Source organism: Gigantopelta aegis, chromosome 1 (genome assembly GCF_016097555.1).
Source record: "Gigantopelta aegis isolate Gae_Host chromosome 1, Gae_host_genome, whole genome shotgun sequence".
Lineage (NCBI taxonomy): Eukaryota > Metazoa > Mollusca > Gastropoda > Neomphalida > Peltospiridae > Gigantopelta > Gigantopelta aegis.
Window position 1 is genome coordinate 19,691,421 of NC_054699.1, and position 20,294 is coordinate 19,711,714.

Below are 20,294 nucleotides of genomic sequence, written 5' to 3' on the forward strand. Positions count from 1 at the left end.
TTACGATTTCAATATTTTCACTGTAGCTAAAATACAGTGAAAATATGACTTTTCAGGCCATGTAAATGTCACCGGATATCACTTTTATGATTTCTGTATATCTGTATATTTCATTGCTACGTATATAACAAATTGTACTATTTATTACTATTTACTAAATAAAGGTAAAACGATAAAGGATTTGTCATGTATTTGTTTTATAAGTTTATTGATTTCTACAAGTACAACTTAAATTTAAAATGAAAAGTATTAACATTTTAGGCCTCTGAATTGAAAATTTGTGTAATCCTTTTATGGGTTACACAAAAACAAATTCAGGTAACCCATTTCATTTTTACATAACCCGTCATGACCATGTAAATGATGTCATAAATTCAATGCTCAAATAACAAATGGGTTACGCAAACTATACTTTAGTGCTCTACAAAGCAAGTTAAAATTTACTCTTCCCTGGCCAGTAAAGTATAATATTTTAGTCGCCAGCCACTTATATTTAGTAGCCAGCTAATTAAATCGATTCATCTGCCATTTTACGGCACATTACTAATGCTGTAATTGTTATTAGGACCACATTCGCATTGAACTGGTGAAGGGGTAATTCCTAGTTGTTAATTAGTAATTACAAGTTACTGTTTGTGTCTGGTTTCACTAAAACAGTGAACGACTATTAACTATCATTATCAAATTCCATACTCAATAATTTTAGTAAACGAAATTAAGTGAATTACTATTTTAATGGCACTGCTAAGATATGCATTTAAATTGCAGTACTCATTAAAAGTTAAATAAAATAATTGTGATAATACCTACCAGGCTTCAACATGTTGCTAGTAGTTACCAATCGGATACCTTACTTTTGGTTTAAATAATATTTATTTTTGTCACATACTGCCTTAATTTTTTGTTTGTTAATCCATAAATACTGTTTTGTAAAGAGTTGTGTCTTTAAAGCCATATAAAGTCGAGTTATGAAAATAGAAACATGTTTTCATCCATGACTTTCGATGTGATTAAAACGACATTCACGACTGGAGAAGTCGTTATCGTGGAGGGACCCGTTATCACGATAAGCACGAGACGATTGGAGCGCAACATAACACATATATAAGTCAAACATTTAAAATAATTAACGTTTGAGTTTCAAACAGACAACAATCTCATTTAATACATAAATAAAACCTGGCTCTAAATGAGACAGGACCGACTTGGTCCAAACCTGAACTGGGGCCGAATTATTTCCAAACGCTTGAAATTCAAGTTAAAGGAGATCACAGCATAATGAAGTATTACCTCCCTAACGTCACCGTGTTTACCAATCTGATTAACATTAGCTTTATACTTGTCTCACCAGTAGATCTAATAGCATTGCATGGACTCCCATGTCCAGGTGACATTTCATCTATAAATAACAATTTAAATATCGACCAATTACACTTCGCCTTTTATAACATTATTCGGGAGCATACAAATACCATCAAGGTTTTTTTCCGTCTTGAATCGAATTTTATATTGAAATTGGTTTCCGGCATACTGCGTAATTCACCGAATCATTTCGTATACCCTCGGCATAATCATGAATGTTTTAAAGTTCTTTTCAAATCACTGGCATGATTTTGCAAGTAAGGTTTTGATTGGTCGAATGAAAGGTCAACTGGACATGAGCTCCAACGGGCTGCTGTTAGATCCACATGTAATAGTGGAGCTAATTTTAATTAGATTGCTTGTTTACTCTTGAATACTAGAAAATCGTTACTCATTAACTTGTCTCAAACTTAAATATTTTTCAAACAAACTACCGATAGAAAACACGTTTTATAGAATATAAATTGCTACTGGTCCACTGTGTTTTCCGATGTCCAGTTTTGTTTACAGATTAAAAGTAAAATTATTGGACAGTCACCAACTGGCGAATGTGATTTTATTTTTTAGACGCCAGGGAATTGTTTTAGTCGCCATGGCATTTTACTCGCTTTGTAGAGCACTGTACTTAAAGCAAGCAAAGTGCAAACAAAACTATCGGTCTCACAATTTTCAGAAGCCTACATTTTTATTGGAAGGCAGTCAATTGATCACTCACCTTTTCTGGCAAAGACAGTCCCACATTAATTGTCTAAAAGTCATCATCAAGTATTATTGTCCCTTCCTATAAAAGAGACTGTAAAGATACAAGGTACAGATTTATAGGATATTAAACAAGCTTCCATTTCATATCTTGTTTATGTCCCGCATGAAATAATTTTCATTTATTACAAGCTTTAGCTTTATTACCCATAATTGATCTTAATTTATATAACTCAACTTGTTTGGTTGACATTCCTGTAAGGTTGTACAGCGCCAATTGATTACATCATCATGTGATGCTGAAGTATTACATCCCACTGGGCGTTCTAGTGGGACGTATCACTTTGAAATGTACCATGATATTTTTAATCATATGAGTAATAAACTGTTCTACGATTTGATTTCATGTTTGTTACAGGGTAGTGCTGATGAACTAGCCCAACATGAACGAGAGCATGTTTCTGATCATCTAGAATTGATAACCGTGTATGCAGGAAGTATGGATTTACAGCGCAATAACATAAGAGAAAGACTTGAGGTATTACAGCCTGAATACAGTTAGGTTTGATCAGGAAGTATGGATTTATATACATGTAAGAGAACGACTTCAGGTATTACAACCTGAATACAGTTAGGTTTGATCAGGAAGTATGGATTTACATACATGTAAGAGAACGACTTGAGGTATTACAGCCTGAATACAGTTAGGTTTGATCAGGAAGTATGGATTTACATACATGTAAGAGAACGACTTCAGGTATTACAGCCTCAATACAGTTAGGTTTGATCAGGAAGTATGGATTTATATACATGTAAGAGAACGACTTCAGGTATTACAACCTGAATACAGTTAGGTTTGATCAGGAAGTATGGATTTACATACATGTAAGAGAACGACTTGAGGTATTACAGCCTGAATACAGTTAGGTTTGATCAGGAAGTATGGATTTATAGAGCATGAACATAAGAGAAAGACTTGAGGTATTACAGCCTGAATACAGTTAGGTTTGACCAGGAAGTATGGATTTACATATATATGTAAGAGAAAGACTTCATGTACACTGAATTCCCATATAACAGTGTTCTTGATGGGTGAAACTCAAGGGTGTGTGTGTTTTCTTTGATGTTGAGTTTGCAGACTAAGACTGTACAAATATCTCTTCATAGTGTAAAAGGACAATAGTGTGCTTTTCAAAATAGCAGGGTGCAGAAACACAAAGAAGAGCATAGCAAAATAAAGTGAGGTGGCAAAATGTAAAAGGTTAATGTGATTATTCCTCAACAAAATTTGTTTTCCATAAATCATTTTCAAAGACTAATAATTAAATTTTCTTTGTGTCTATACACTTTACAGCAATCTGATTGGTCCAGAGGTGCTTACTTGTTTTGTTCATACCTCGATGAACAAAAAACATTTACGCCACACCTACTACCCAATCCTCCACTGACTCGCATTACTTTTGTGCAACAAGCCAGATTATTCTGGCAACCATATTTAGATACTTTGAAGAAAACAAGTTACATGAGCAATAAAACAATATATATGATAAATTAATGGAAAATGCCATAGCAGAGTAGACATGTATACGCATTGATTTAAAAAAACCCAAAAACCTCTTCGTTAATGATGAAATCAGACTCAGTCAATGGCCAAAGATGCAGGAAACTTCACGCATGTAACTTACTTTTAAGCATTGTTCTATAGTTGATGCAAAAATTAAACGGTTCCCCCAACAGCATAAATGTTAGACACGTTCCCCTCATTCACATTCAAAAACTAAAAACTAAACATGAATCGGACAATTTCTTCCAATGTAACTAAATGATCCATAAAAATACACACAGCAGCTAGAGGAAATGGCGTCACTTGTCAAAATTACGTCATTTACCAAATGACGTCATTTAAACAAATCACCTGATTCAAATAATAGTGAATGAACGTTTGCATTCTTACGCGACATAAGTATCAATGAAGTTTACACAAACAATACTACAGGCATATTTAAAGCTAAACAAAATAAATTCAGTTATGTATTATTAAAGTATGCATATAAATTTAAGTATAAAAATTTACCGCAATTATTGTTTGGTTCATGCAAGTATGAACCGAAAAATTGATGTGCACACTTTTGTATGTCCCTTTACGCGGAGTCATACAGTGTGCACATTGTTTTTTCGGTTCACACTTGCATGAACCGAAAAATAATTGCAGTCAATTCTTAAATGAATGTTAATAATAAAAACAGGTAAACTGTTGGTTAAATGAGTTGTTAAATAAATGTTCTCAAAAGTACATGATTGTCTTCAGTATGCGATTTTGGTTTAAAAAATTTAAATGTCATACGGTCTCCCTGTTTGCAAATCTTTAGAGCCCGCCACCAATCCAACGAGCCCTGCCGAGCATCTCCAGTAGAACAGAAGATACAATAAATGTTTTGTATGAAACCATGGGAAAGATCGCTATTCAAGACTGTGGTTTCCCAGGATTTTGAGATATATGTTGACTGTGTCATTTTGAAGAATCAATGTAATTTGTACAAAGAATTTTTACGAGCCCGCATGGCTCGTATGGTAGCCAAGCTAGAGAGTCCTATATGATTTTTGCGAGCCTCGGACTCTCCTCAAAATCGCACACTGGTTTTTTATGTTTTTTGTTTTGATCTAAAATTTTAAATTATGAATATCCAGGGTTGTTAGGCTATTTTGAATTGTACTTTGTATTTTTCACTCTTCATTAACTATTTTTATTAACATTACCACAAGTTAGCATTTACATCATTTATTAAATATGTTAAGATCGTATAAAATTAATATCAACTTCTTAAAATACTTTTATAAGCCAATTGTCTTACACATACATGTAGCTGAATGGTGTAATTGTTTTTTAAGGAACTGACCTTGGAGCGGGAAGACTTGATGAAACAACTCTCTGAATGTCGTCAAGAAAATGAGTACTTAAAGAATTCCATAAAGAATTTGGAGAAGATTGTCAAAGATACCAGGGTAATATTTTAACACCGATTTTTATCACACTGTTTTACAATCCAGACAATGTTTTTATCACACTTTTGCAGTATTTTTTTCTACTGTTTCACAACCCCAAAAATGTCACTTATTCACAAACTGTATTTTTATCATTGCTTCACACACTATCTTTTTAAAAACTGTTTCGCTTTCAAGCCAATATTTTTTTTATCAAAGTTTTAGATTTAAAGGCACTCAATCACGGATTTAGTGGGCCTTATTTCTCTAAATATGGATTATAAATGAAAATTACATTCATTTGAAATACCAAACCTAGTTATTGTATGATCCAAAACATTTTAATTGAACTACGAACGAGGGAATTCCATGACACGCTTCATTTTTAAGATTTGGAACTCTACTTGTGAAAAGTCATAAAAAAATATGGCAAAACAGACTTGTAGTGATGAGGCTATATATATATATATATGACAACCAACAATTGTATAATGTATTTTTGAATTTTATATAAACGACTGCTGTGTATAGGCAAATAAAGGCCGACTATATACATGGCAAATAATAAAAACATATATTATTGCATGACGAAAATAACTGTGAATATGCTCAAATCAAATAATAAACAGTCGGAACATGAACTCACCATTTATTATTATTAGTAGTAGTATTCTTATTAGACCTATTATTATTATTATTATTAAGCCTATTATTATCAGGCGCGTGTGCATGGAATTTAGCAGGGGAGAGAGTCCAGATGGTTACAATGCTATAGTGCTTGGTTCGAAAATGGATAACATGTTTTTCAGCATCACCAATGTGGCCTACAACCAGCCAGTCGTTAAACGTTTGTAAATTATTTTAACTGATTCACAAAATGGTCATTCGGTTTAATGTATAGCGTAAAAAAACCCCAGAAAACTGTCACATATTTTGCTGTCTAAAGGTTGACTTAATTATTACTTAACAGTTCTACGTGCAGGGACAAGTTCAGCCTGTTGTTTGTGCGTGTGTGCATGCGCGTTAATCATGCATTTTTATAGTCAAACACCCCACTAGCCGATAAACACCACCTCCTCCACCCCAAAAAGGTAGAAGTAGGCTAATAATAGTAGTAGTAGTAGTAGTAGTAATAATTGTATATTATTATTATTATTAATATTATTATTACATTTACATGTATTATAATGTTGGTAAAATCACGTCGCAGTGGGGTGGGTGAGGTCGGTTGTTACAGAAACATTACATAAATTTAGAGGGGTACCCAGGAGTGGTCTCAGCATTACTGGTATAAAAAAATATGTATTTTGAGTTTTATTGCTCTTTGGAATTTTGTGCATTTGAAATATGACTAAATACAGAAAAATAACCTTTTAGTCATATTTATTTGCGGTAAAATTAACTTTTTAAAACATTTATGTAAGCAGCCTCAAAAGTTCAAGTCCTGTTGTTAGTTTGTGTACTGTCCGTAGTTAGTTTCTCTTTCAGATAATCTACCTCAGCAGCTGATAATTTGTATTGTAAACTGACTGCGGGTGTGTTCTGTATTGTGATTGGTTAATTACATTTCTTTTCAATATTACCTGTCGTCAAACAAGTGCATTTTTTCTCCCCCCCCCCCCCCCCCCACGCTAGTGGACTGGTCCGAACATCCCAACTGAATGGGATGGCCTAAATCTTCTACTGCATGCTCCCTTGTAATTCCGGTCATGTGACTAAAGCTTCCTTCTTTTTCTCTTTGCTGTTACGGTTCGGACGTCTTTTCTTTGGCTCTGTTTTTTAATGGAGTCATATAATGTTTTTTTGTCTTGATACTTTGTCGTTTGTTGGTGGTTTTGTTTCTGCCATTCTTGTTATATTTATCACTGTATTCTTTTGGTGTAAACACTTGTATTAGTGTTCTTTTATACCAAAGTTGTTTTTTCTGCCAGGTGGTTGCCATTTGCAGAATATGGCGTCCTTGTTACCGGCTTTTTGTTTTTTATGGTTGTCTTTTATTTCTCTTTGCAGAGATAATTATTTACCATGTCGGATGTTCAACACTCTTGTAGCCGTTGTCATTGTTGTTATGTTTCTTGTTATATTATTTTGGCGTAAACACTTGTTTTCAGTGTGCTTTCTACTCAAATTGTTGTTTGCCGGTTAACAAAGATGGCGGCCCTGTTACCGGTTTAGGGTTAATGATTTTATATTATTTCTCTTTGTAGAAATTGTTCTTATGTCTGATGTTAGTGCTTCTCAACAAATATCCTGTACTCGTTGCCGGAAATTTTTGTCTAGAGACAATCCACATGAGCTGTGTCCCTCGTGTCGAGTGCCCTGCTCTTCGGAGACTAGATGTGACGCTTGTTTTAAGCTGTCAGAGTAGTAGTTTGCAGTCTACTTGAAAATGTTGTCAACCAGATTCAAGAAGACTGACTCTACACCGGCGGGATCTATGGTGTCTTCCATAGCCGACTTGGTAGCGATCGCTCTGATATTGTTGCTGCCGGCCATGTTACAAGAGACGTTAACAGCGATGACGGCAGTTGCTTCCAGGGTGGATCCTCAACCTACAGGGGAGGGTTCCGGTTCCGGCCCCCCTCTTCATCGAAAGCGGTACCTAGTACAACTCCAGGACCTATGGCTCCACGGAGGTCACCAGCGGCGGCCAGCCAGTCTTCAGGGGTGCCAGTGGGGTCCAGTAAGTGGGCCGAGAAGGGTACTTCTTCATCGAAACGTCCATCATCTTCGGATCGCCGTTCTGACCCATCTTCAAAGGTGTGGGCGCGAGGGTCCAAGGATCACCATAGTGGTCGAAGCCGAAGATTATCGGCGGATGCGGGGTCCATGGTATCCAGATGTGATCGTCCACGGTCCGGCTCTCCGTTATCCACACAGGACCGCCCACGGTCCGGGTCTCCATCGGGCAATGGCCAGAGTGACTGGGTTGCCTGTTCACGAGTGCTACGTGACTTTTCTGATGATGTATCAGTTCCTGCGGTGCTGGAAGATCTGGATGTGGCGAACCACCTGTCATATATGAGATGCTACTGTTGCTGGCCCATCCACCGGTTCCAGCCAAGAAGGGTCCGGTTCCGATGATCGCCACGGAGGTTCCACCGGCAGATGTCATTTGATCGTTGGCTGCCACAGGCCACAGGCCCCGATAAGTTTACACGGCTACCAGTCTCGCTGCGGTGTATGAGATGCTTTCGTCACTGCACCATCCACTGGTACCATTCTAGAAGGTTTCTGTTTTGATGACTGAGTCGGCTTCGTTTGTGGTGTTCCCCATTTGTCACACCAAACGTATTCCGTCTTCAATCTATTCTTCAATGGTGTGGCGCCGGCCTTGGATAACGCTGTTTCCGGCGGGACCAGACGTCTTCCTAGAACTTACAGATTGGCACGTCCAGTCGATGGCTTCAGTTCAGCGTAGATGTTTGTACATGCTGTCCTATTTGATGTTTTCCTGGCGACCATAGCTCCTCAGGTGCAGGATGCCAGATGATATGCCTTGCTCCAGCCGTCGGCTTCGATGTTGGTCTGCCTTACATCTTCTGTGACGTCGATGTCCACTACGGTTGCACACTATCGTCAACCGGCTTGCCTGAAGCGATCCATTCTTGACTTTCAGCACAAGCCGGACATCTTGGCAGACCTGTGGTCTACATCCATGCTGTTTGTTTGACGTTACAAGCGTTCCAGTTTGGTGATGAAGACAGTCTACTGGTCCGGTCACTTGTGTTGGGACCCCGTACATCGGTCCATCTGTTGCTCGAGGAAGGTTCAACGATATTCGGCAGATCGTCCACTATATCCGGTGGTGATGTAAGACAGTCACCACTTAAGCTGGTTCCAGAAGTCATCCAGTTGCCATCACATGGTACAGGGTTTTTACCGTGACCATTTTACTGTGGTTCATTGCAGCTTATCAACCCACTTACATTCACTGTTGTTACTGCCAGCATTTCTGACCGATGCTGTCTAGATTGTCTCTGCTGATGTCTCGCACCAGGTAGTGTGACGGCTGTGGATTTTAGCCGGTTGCTGTTTGCGTTGCTTCACTTCCATATATATAGGGCATATAGCGTAGTGGGTCGTTACACTGTCGGTGGCTCTTGACTGTTTCACGGGATCACTGTTTCCGATGTCCATCTTCATCACTCTACTACTGTTTCATGAAGTACTTTTGGTGTCAGTGCAAGATTTGACGCTTAGAGGTCGACTCCAGCTTCGCCGTATCCAGTTATTTCTGAATCCGTGCTTTCAGTACATTAAAGGGACAGACCCTAGTTTCAACCCGTGAAAATTAACACCAAGTTTAGTTAATCTACAAACCTGTAACACATTTGGATAAAGTTATAATTGAGTGAAACATGAGTCTGTGACTTTGAAATGGTGAAATACACTCTAAAAATAGACTAAAACTCGACTCCATAACTGTTACTTCTCAGACGCGTGCGTTTTAAAAAAAATGTGAGAAATGTATTTTGTAATATTAGAAACACCAGGATGACCAAAACCACTTCGAATGTAAGGAAATTGATCCACTAAACCATAAAACTCTAAATAAAGTATGATTTCAGTTACAAAAATCCGGCTATAATAGTAAAAAATATGTCTTAGTGTTTAAAAACAAGGGTATGTCCCTTTAACTCAGATTTGCTGATCTGGTTACCAGTTGCCCTGCAGTCCAGTCTCTGAACGTCTTCGACGGAGTTTCTTTGCGGCCATTCCAGGCGACTCATCATCTGTTCGCCGATGCATCACCTCAACGACCAGACGTTGTCCGGGCTGTATACAATGCTATTCTTCACTGGTGTCAACAGTTGATTGGAGCGACTCTCATGGTGGCCACAGACAGTATGACCGTTGCGGCTTACATCAATCGACAGGGCGGCTCACTCCAGCAGTCTTCTGTGGCTGACGTTTCGCCCGTATGACTTGGTGCACGATGTGCCTCTGCAGTTCCGTGCACGACATATTCCAGTGGTCTCCAACGTCCTAGCCGACTGTCTATCCTGGCCGTCATCTCCGCAATCAACCGAGTGGATGCTGCATCCGGAGGCTTTTCGATGGGTGTGCGAGCATCTCTGAACACCGAACATCAACCTGTTCACCACGAAGTTCAACCTTCAACTTCGGGTCTATGTGTCGCCAGTTTCAGATCCAGATGCCATCGACCTATATGCTCTCACCATCAGCTGGGATCAGATGGATGCATACGCCTTCCCACTTCCGATCCTGCTGCCCAGGGTGCTACAGCGGTTTCAACAATACCACTGTCGTCTGCTGTTGATCGCACCGATGTACATTCACTGTCTCTGCCAGAGTGGGTTCATCTGCTGCTGCATCCCACATCTTGGCTCTACCATCCGCAACCATGCTTATGCCGGCTACACGCGTGGACCTTATTGCCATAGGTCTGAAGAAGAAGGGTTTTTCTTCCAAGTCTACTACAGCAATTCAGACGGCTCATCTATCATCTCCTACTGTGGCGTACAATGTCCGATGGTGCTTGCGGCAGCAACTCATGCCTCAGATGGTTCCTGTACCTCATCTGGCTGATTTCCTGGTGTACCTCCGTACATCTCTGAAGCTCAAGGGCTCGACAATTGCGGGTTACATTTCAGTCTTCGCTACTGTCCGTGATCCTGCTACTGGTATGAAGTTCTCTGCTATCCCGGAGACCCATAAGATGATTTAAGGGTTTAAATTAGAAGATCAAGTTCATCGCTTCATCCTCCAAAGTGGGTCTTGAATCTGGTTTTGAGGTCCTTGACTGTGGCACCCTATGAGCCGATGACAGAGTCCTCCTTGGAAGCTGTTACTCGGAAGACTGTCTTCTTCTTTGGGTTCGCAATGGCTGCTCGTGTTTCTGAATAACATGCCTTGGATGTGGACCTGGTTCGGTTTCACCGTGAATGCCAGAGTGGGTTCATCTGCTGCTGCATACCATATCTCGGCTCTACCATCTGCAACCACGCTTATGCCGGCTACACGCGTGGACCTTATTGCCATAGGTCTGAAGAAGAAGGGTTTTTTTTCCAAGTCTACTGCGGCAATTCTGATGGCTCATCGATCATCTCCTACTGCGGCGTACAATGTCCGATGGTGCCTGCGACAGCAACTCATGCCTCAGACGGTTCCTGTACCTCATCTGGCTGATTTCCTGGTGTACCTTCGTACATCTCTGAAGCTCAAGGGCTCGACGACTGCGGGTTACGTTTCAGTCTTCGCTACTGTCCGTGATCTTGCTACTGGTATGAAGTTCTCTGCTATCCCGGATATCCATAAGATGATTTAAGGGTTTAAATTAGAAGATCAAGTTCATCGCTTCATCCTCCGAAGTGGGTCTTGAATCTGGTTTTGAGGTCCTTGACTGTGGCACCCTATGAGACGATGACAGAGTCCTCCTTGGAAGCTGTTACTCGGAAGACTGTCTTCTTCTTTGGGTTCGCAATGGCTGCTCGTGTTTCTGAATAACATGCCTTGGATGTGGACCTGGTTCGGTTTCACCGTGAATGCAAGTCGGTTACCTTGGGATTCCTCATGAAGTTCGTGGCATACAATCAGCTTCCTGATCCAGCGCCGCGAACGTATGTGGTCCAAGAGTTATCATCCATCATCCTAGGTCCGGCCGATACTGAAGACTTGGCTTTATGTCCTGTTCGTGCTCCTCTCTTGTCACCAGACGCACTTAAAAGTCATTACTAAGAATACTGTGGCTCCTTGGATTAGATCTACGATTCTGTCGGCGTACCAGACGGCAGGTTTGCCTGCACATTCTGCCTCAAACCCGCATGAACTGCGTGCACTGGCCGCCACCATGTCCTTGCATTGTAACACTCCTATCCAGCACATACTCACTGGCTGTTTCTGAGCGATGAACTCCATCTTTGCCAACTCTTACATGAGGGCCGTCTCCACTGAGGATGTCGAGGGCTTCCATCATCTGGGTCCTGTGGTGGCTGCGCAGACACTGGTGAACACTAGCCGTCCTCATCACCCTTGAGGGTTGCTGTTGGATTCTCGGCTGCACACCGAGATGTCCTTCGAATCGACAGCTGAGGACTGTTGTGACATTTGTTCTTTTGCACCTTTCACGTACTGGTGCCGGAACTTTTGTCTGGATAACATTTACCTTTGCACAATTTGCATTTGGTATTATGTTTCCTAACTGGACTAACAGGTTTTTGGTGTACTGGTCAGAAAACACTCAAGAGGCCTGTTTAGTTCAGTGTTCTGACGGATGCACCCATACAATGTTGTTGCTCGTTATTTTTAATAACACTCCAATACTTTGGGAGGTTACCTAATACCTGCATCCCTGGTGGCTACGTCTTCCCACCCTGTCAGTACCTGCATATGTTGTGGGTTACGTCTCCAGTTCCTGTTGGTTTCTTGGTGTTGGGCTTACCACTGCTGACGGATGCCGCCTTTTCTGGTTGTTGTTCCTAACATCACCTGCATTGGGCTGTGACAGGCATCCCTTGGAAGAGGGGTCTTTATGGTTGGCCTAATTCTTCCACTGGTCAGTTTTCATCCGGTCTTGGAGAGATTACAGGAGCATCTTCGGATTTTGGTACCCACCACCATCTGTTGAATGCTGCACTTGTTTGAGGACAGGTAATGGACATAACCATATGGAGTTTTTAGATTTGCGGGTGTTATTGTCTATTTGATCCCGCAAATGTCATTTTTGACTGAAGGTGTCGTTAAATAAAACAAACTTTACTTTATTTTTCTTTTTAACTTGTCCTGACCTCAAATCAATGACATTTTCCCCTGTAACAATAGAAAGGAAGCTTCTATCAATTGACCGGAACAGGAATCGAAAGATTTTAAGCCATCCCAGTGCTTGTTGGGATATTCGGACCAGTCCATTGTTCAAGGGGAAAATGTCATTAGTTTGAGTCTAGGTCAAGTATTCATGACAAGCGAAAACTATCTAAGTTTTTTAAAATCTCTGTTTTCTTTTAGCTGAAAATCATGGGCCACACTAAGCAATTGTTCACAATGGAGCAGAGAATGGAGGAGCTGCCACGCAAAGAAAGGTTTGAGGAGCACTCGCGCGACTTGGCAACCATAAAAGAGAAGACGGACAGATTACAACAACAAATCTTGTCAATGGACGGGGATGCAACTGTTTCCGGATACGGAACCCTTAATGCTATGGCAGGTTAGTTTGAAGCGGGCATGTATGGCACTTATTATCACAGGGTTGATACAAATCATGGAAATCATGGAAATTCATGGAAGTTGCAATGATCTTTTTCTATCATGGAATTGTGGTTTGGGTCATGAAAAATCCTAGAAAATTAAATCTGATTGTAGGTCATCATAAAACATCCCGGGGATACCAGAATTTAATTTTGGATACCAGACTTCAAGAACCAAGTATCCCACCGTGATACCATATAATTTTGTTTGTTTTTTAATCCTGCGTTTTTATTTTTCGCTGAAACAATGAAAGTCATCATTTACTGGTTAAGTTAAGTAACAGTATTTTCGAGCTTGTACCCAGTCTAATGCTATGCCATAACAACATCTCCTGCAACTCGTACCCAGTCTAATGCTATACTGGAGCAATAGCGGTGTAGCAATACACTGGGAACCGCTAAGTCACTATTGTTTTTGTTGGATGTTACCTCTCTTAAAATTTTACTTGAGATATTGATTCCACATCTGCAGAAAATTGATGCAGGTAGGTTTATCATTAATAATGTCAGAAACTGCTAAATAAATCTTTTTGCCGATTCCGTTTGCGAATATCACGAATTCCGCGATGTCAATTGCGGCTTAGCAATAGACTGAGAACGAGAACAGTGTCGTTTGTTACGATGTTATTTATGAATTTCATTTAAGTAGTAGGATACTAAATTCTCAGGTGGGATACCAGATTTTGAAATGTTAGTATCCAAATGGAATACTGTCCAAATATTTTAATCTCGAACACTGCACGTGTGTCTGAGAAGTAACAGTTACGGAGTCGAGTTTTAGTCTATTTTTAAGGGTATTTCACCATTTCAACATCACAGACTCCTGTTTCACTTTGTTGTAATGTTATTCAAATGTGTCTAGTCACCTACTCCGAAATGTGGTTGCCATTGGCTACCAGACAGCTGATTATTTCAACCTCTGGACAACCTCTGGAAAGCCACCGACACACATGAACTCAAATAAATCCATATTTTTTTATCATGATAAAACCAATGCAAATGTTCTGAGTTTGAACCTTTTTTTTTTAAAGTTCCAGTTTCGATTTCTATATTATTCTCAGTCAGATGCTTTTACTTCTAGATGCATTAACGACTCAGCTGGCTGCTCATGACAGGCAGATTGGCATTCACGATGTGAGAATTGCCGAGATGGATCTGAGATTTCAGATCTTGGAACCTGCCAACTACGAGGGCGTGCTAGTGTGGAAGATAAAAGATTACATGAGGCAAAAACAGGAAGCGATAAACGGCAGAACCCTGTCGCTGTACAGCCAGCCGTTCTACACGTCGCAGTACGGCTACAAGATGTGTGCCCAAGTCTACTTGAATGGAGACCGGAAGGGTAAAAGCATGCACATCTCGTTGTTTTTTGTATTAATGCGAGGTGAGTACGACGCCTTAATGCCCTGGCCGTTCCAGCGAAAGGTAACACTCTACCTGCTGGACCAGGCACGAAGGGGTCCTCACATGAACGATCTGTCGGAACATTTCCACCCGGATCCGAACAGCAGCATCTTCAAACAGCCCACCTTGATGATGAATATTGCCTTGAATTGTCCACTGGTTGTAACACATTTGGTGGTGGAAAACCCACACAATAATTACCTGAAGGATGACACCATCATCATCAAAGTGGTGGTAGAAAATGTCGCTCCTATTATGCAGTAACCATATCGCACTGTTCTCGCTGAGTGAAAATTAAAAAATAAAAAAAAAGTGAGAAAGAAAAGAAAGTGTAGTGTAGTGTTGCACAGCTGTACTAAATATTTGTGGTTGTGATCTGAACATTAATCTTAGTTAACAGCTGTAGAAATTATGTGCTATTAATAAGTAGCTCAGGTGGCTAGTTCTCCTCGATCTCATATATAAAGAAATGCATATATATATATATATATATATATATATATACATAACCATGCTAGTAGCACATATATTGCCTTGTCACTATGAAATACCTGCCAGTGTACAAAACCTTTGCTTGTTTTTTTTATACTTGTGGTTGTACTAAACCAAATAACTTCTGGCTGGGTGTTCAAGGTGCACCAAACTTTTGATAGAGAAGTGAACACCACAAGTCCTGTGATTGGTCATAAATGTGAGTGTGTTGGTTGTAAAAAATAATAGTTTCATCTGGGTAAAAAAAAATATGCAATTTTACTTTATTTAGTACCAATGTGTCAAGTAGCCTTGTGCTTGAAACATGTATGGGGTACCTGTAAAAAAAAGTACTCTAATTTTGTGCGGAACTAGGGTAGTCATAGACGCTACCCGTTATGTTAAAAATGAGCAGCTTGACCCCCAATTTTTTCTGATTCACTTTAAGTGTGAGGGGTGGTAGTATTTATATCTGTGGTGTTTATGTCGATTGATACGCTGCAGGTAGGTGTTTTAGCCACATATGTTACGTCTATGGGATTTGATTTGGTAGTATATACCCTTGTGCCATATTTGTTACCATGTGCCAGATACCTATCTTAGTTAATAACTATGCTAACTGTAGCAACCATATGTTTGTTGTATGTAGTTCAGATGGATTGTTCTTTTAAATTACTCATATAAACCATAACCTAGTCGTGCTAGTATTACATGTATGACCTTGGCATTGTTAAACACATTTCAGCTTAACATACTCTGTGTACAAAAGTCTTGTATGTTTTTTTTGCTTACTTATGCCACTTTGTAAACATGTGACTGAAAAAAAGAGAAGAAAGAAATGTTTTATTTAACGACGCACTCAACACCTTTTATTTACGGTTATATGGCGTCAGACATATGGTTACCGACCACAGATTTTGAGAGGAAACCCGCTGTCACCACTACATGGGCTACTCTTCCGATTAGCAGCAAGGGATCTTTTATTTGCGCTTCCCACAGGCAGGATAGCACAAACCATGGCCTTTGTTGAACCAGTTATGGAACACTGGTCGGTGCAAGTGGTTTACACCTACCCACTGAGTCTTGCGAAGCACTCACTCAGGGTTTGGAGTCGGTATCTGGATTAAAAATCCCATGCCTCGACTGGGATCCGAACCCAGACATGTGACTGATGCCAAATAAGTTTGATATTATGCTTTAAATGTAAACAACTTGATGTGAGTGTGTTTTTGCTTGATGATACCTACCATGTTCTGACATACTCATTGTTAGTGTGTGTTCTGGAATTGGATCTAAACAAACTGATCTGAAAGGTTTCAAATAATCAGTGTTCAGGTTTGACAACAGTAATTTTGATGAATAATTCTGAAAAATATTACAGTCTGTTAGTTGCAAAGATTAACGATGATTACAATTATAGTGATATGTATACATGTAGTAGGGTATTTATTAGTAACATTCCAAATATGATGTGACATATCAATTTTATAACCTTGACAGGAATCTCATGTAAATTTTTATGTTTTCATTCTATAGTGATAATATCACCGCATACCATCTACACCACCGGACGTATAGGCAATGCAACGTACACGGACCAACTTTTAAAAAAATAAAAATAATTACGGACTTTCAACGTTCGCGTATATATATTTTATTTAGCGTACAAGCGTATTTCTGCTCATCCATGCATACAAAATACACACAAATTGTACACATAGGCAGGTCTGTGATATATGTATTTTTTAACCGTATACAAAAGGTTTAAGTTTTGGATATCACCGATTTTTTTAATATTTTTTTTAACCAATTGTTTGTTCAACCAATTATTTTCTTTTTTTATTGGTTGACAGTATTATGATATTTAAACATTGTATAGTGCTAGTTAATTGATGAAAAGAAGTTAAACGCCATCATGTTTTCATATATTACCTATATTTCACAAATCATTTTGAAAATTTAACAATTAGGTTTTCACGTTTAGGAGAAATTAATAATTATACAAAAAAAACTAGACAAATTAGTTTTGGTACAAAAATGTGGTGCTAAATTACGTTCCAGTTGTATAATAATGGTCCTTTGAGAATGTTTTGTGAGGTTGATAGACATGATTTCTGTTCTAGAAAGTAGAACATTAATTAAAGGCAAGTGCGATTTATTACTCAGGGTATTTTTTAACTTGCAAATTAAAACATCTACATCACACATTGGTAATATACATGTGCATATCAGTAGAATATTTTGTTTTAATGTTAAACTTTTTTTTATGCGAGAAAAATTTGGAAGAGTTACGTCCCTTAACCGCTCTTATTCCGGCGCGTTCCGCTAACAGCATGCATGACCGATGACCACAGTTATTTGTGAATCTTCAGCTGAGATTTATGCATGTCAGCCCCTGGCATCATAAATGTCCACACCTATGCTTTAAAAATAAAGAATGATACAGGTGAAAATTAAATAGCTGAAATTGTCTTTTGTTATAATTTGGTCATTTTCTGTACACTGGCTGAAAATGGTTAATTAAAATGCACATCATTGGTATGTTGAAAGCTCTTTCATGTGTTTATGATAACAGATTAATTACTTACTAACCTTAGTTTAGTATATGTAGATAGGCTACAATGTATAAGTTTTTGTTAATTTGTTGTATTACACGTATATATAGTCTACCAGTTAAGCGTGTTATATCTAACAGTCCATGACAATTAGGGCAGGCTAGTTTAGTTGGGCTCTGCACATTGGCCCTAGAGGTAGAGATCCCATGCTACATCATTCCTTTGTCTTAGTCAGTATTGTAGGTCACATTGTTTCCCACCCACGCACCCCTTACAATTTAATTACATTTAAAATTTTATTTTATCTTTATCTTGCATAATACATACATACATATATATATAAATATATATATATATATATATATATATATATATATATATATATATATATATATATATATACACACACACATATATACACATATACATACACACACACATACACACACACACACATATATACATATATATATATATACACACACATGTATATATATATACTTTATTATTGGAGGGTTATAAGCTAGATAGAACTGCATTTAACATGGTTTTGGTATATATCTGCAGATGATCTGCACTCAAAGTAATCATTGTGTTTTTATACAAACTTGCTGTTACACTTGTTAACATCAGCAGTCAGTTTGCCTTATATTCTTAAGCTTTCATTGGTTACTCTCTATTTCATGTATTCTGCAGTAATGTTTAGCTTGCACTTTAACATGTTATATAGCCAAATAAATATATAATTTTCAATTTTGTTTTGTTGTGTATTTTAATTTATCATGTGTTAAATATAGGAGATGAATAAAGCGAGCTGTCACCTACCCTGATTGTTTTGGGGGTTTTTTGCTTCGAAATTTTGGATTTTGTTTAAAAGCTGCAATCTCGCCTCACATTAATTATCATAATTTCATTTTAATTTGCATAGGGGCGGGATTTAGCTCAGTAGCAGGATCGAACCACCTCAGTAGATCCATTCAACTGATTGGATTTTTTCTCGTTCAAGGCTGTGGTATGTGCTTGCCTGTCTGTGGGAAAATAAATACAAAACATCCCTTGCTACATTAGGAAAATGTAACGGGTTTCCTCTGCTGACTACGTGTCAGAATTACCAAATGTTTGACATCCAATAGCCAATGACTAAACAATCAATGTGCTCCAGTAGTGTCATTAAACAAAATAAACTTCTAAATTGCATCATTTATGTACAGACTATGCATCTTGTGACCACATTGTTTGCATGTGTATATAGCTATGAATCAACAAATAGAACTCTTGTTATTTTCTATTGGAACCAGCCATTATGAATATATGTGCTATGCCATTGAAGAAAGTGCATATAAAAGATCCTGCGTTTCTGATTTTGGTAAAAGTAGTCTATGTGATAGCAGTAAAAAACCCAACAGATTAAACACCCAATATAGCTAGAGTAAAAAATACCAGCCTTGATGGTATAGTAATTAAGCCACCATACTTAAGGCCAGACCTGTCAACCCTCCCGGATTCCGCGGGAGTCTCCCGGTATTTGATCAAATCTCCTTTCGCCTGTGCGGGAGACAGTTTCTCCTGTTAAATGACATTTTTGTAAGCATAAAAAAAAAATCGATCCTCTTTTGTCAAAATAACAGAAGGGAAGTAACTCTGCCTTTTTTTCTCATTCGGAAAATGTCGACTACTTTCGGTTTCCGAGAATGTAACAGGCCGAATTGTCCCGACTGTTTAACCTTTGCCGAAGTGAGAATTGTGGGATAGCCTATTTATATTGTTAAAAAAGCACATGGAGTTTTATAAAATGATGTGTTATTATAATGTTTGTTGTCATCGTAATGGCTACGAAGCGTGTTGCCGCTAATTAAACAGGCTGTGTATTGACATTCAGTGTTGCCATATAAAAAAAAAAACTATCCAATTTAGTTCCAATAGCCGATGATAAGATTAAAAATCAATGTGCTCTAGTGGCGTCGTTAAATAAACAACTTTACTTTTAATAACACCTCTGAATTGTAAAATGTCTTCCCACTGGATTACATAATGCAACTATGACAAATCTGAGTTGACAGCGATACACACGATGCATGTTAAAATCACATGTCACAGCAAGACAACGAAAAGACCAATTAGCTGTATAAACATACTTGTGTCAGTTAATTTTGTATGTTTGTGCGGTAAAATGTTGGTTATAAGGGTACACTTCAAGAAATTATTTTTGTACAATTAAAAAATGTTGTTTGACATTGACATAAAGTTACTCACGGAAATGGGTACAATTCCGGTATATTTCACACGATGTCCGTAATGAGGTTTTACTTATGATTAATGAAAATACAATGTTTATTGCATCATTATAATGATTTTAAATCAGTACCACGCCACCGTTCCTCATTATAGTAAAACTGAATATTAATTTATAAGATTTATATAAATTTGTCTTTGGTACTTAGGTACACTAACCACAAATGATAATGTAACGCAACCTGTAAGGCTGTAAGTGTAATACCGTAAATGTACTAATTAAATTTTTTATTTCTTGTTCATGTTCTTAACATTTTTGGATAAAATATATTTTTTTTTAAATATGTATTAAATCATAATAATATTTAAACTTAAAAAAAAA

The 20,294-nt window shown here is 38.3% G+C and overlaps 1 protein-coding gene across 1 annotated transcript in view; it reads left to right on the forward strand.

Moving 5' to 3' along the window:
• The window catches only part of LOC121371694 (TNF receptor-associated factor 3-like), a 41,663-nt gene extending 26,319 nt beyond the window's left edge, over positions 1–15,344 (forward strand). Inside the window, exons 7-10 of the mRNA XM_041497779.1 lie at positions 2,480–2,599; positions 4,951–5,064; positions 13,012–13,210; positions 14,332–15,344. Of these exons, the coding sequence (XP_041353713.1) occupies positions 2,480–2,599; positions 4,951–5,064; positions 13,012–13,210; positions 14,332–14,918 (1,020 nt within the window). The 3' untranslated portion in view covers positions 14,919–15,344. The remainder of the gene's footprint in view (positions 1–2,479; positions 2,600–4,950; positions 5,065–13,011; positions 13,211–14,331) is intronic.
• The last annotated feature ends 4,950 nt before the right edge of the window (positions 15,345–20,294 follow it).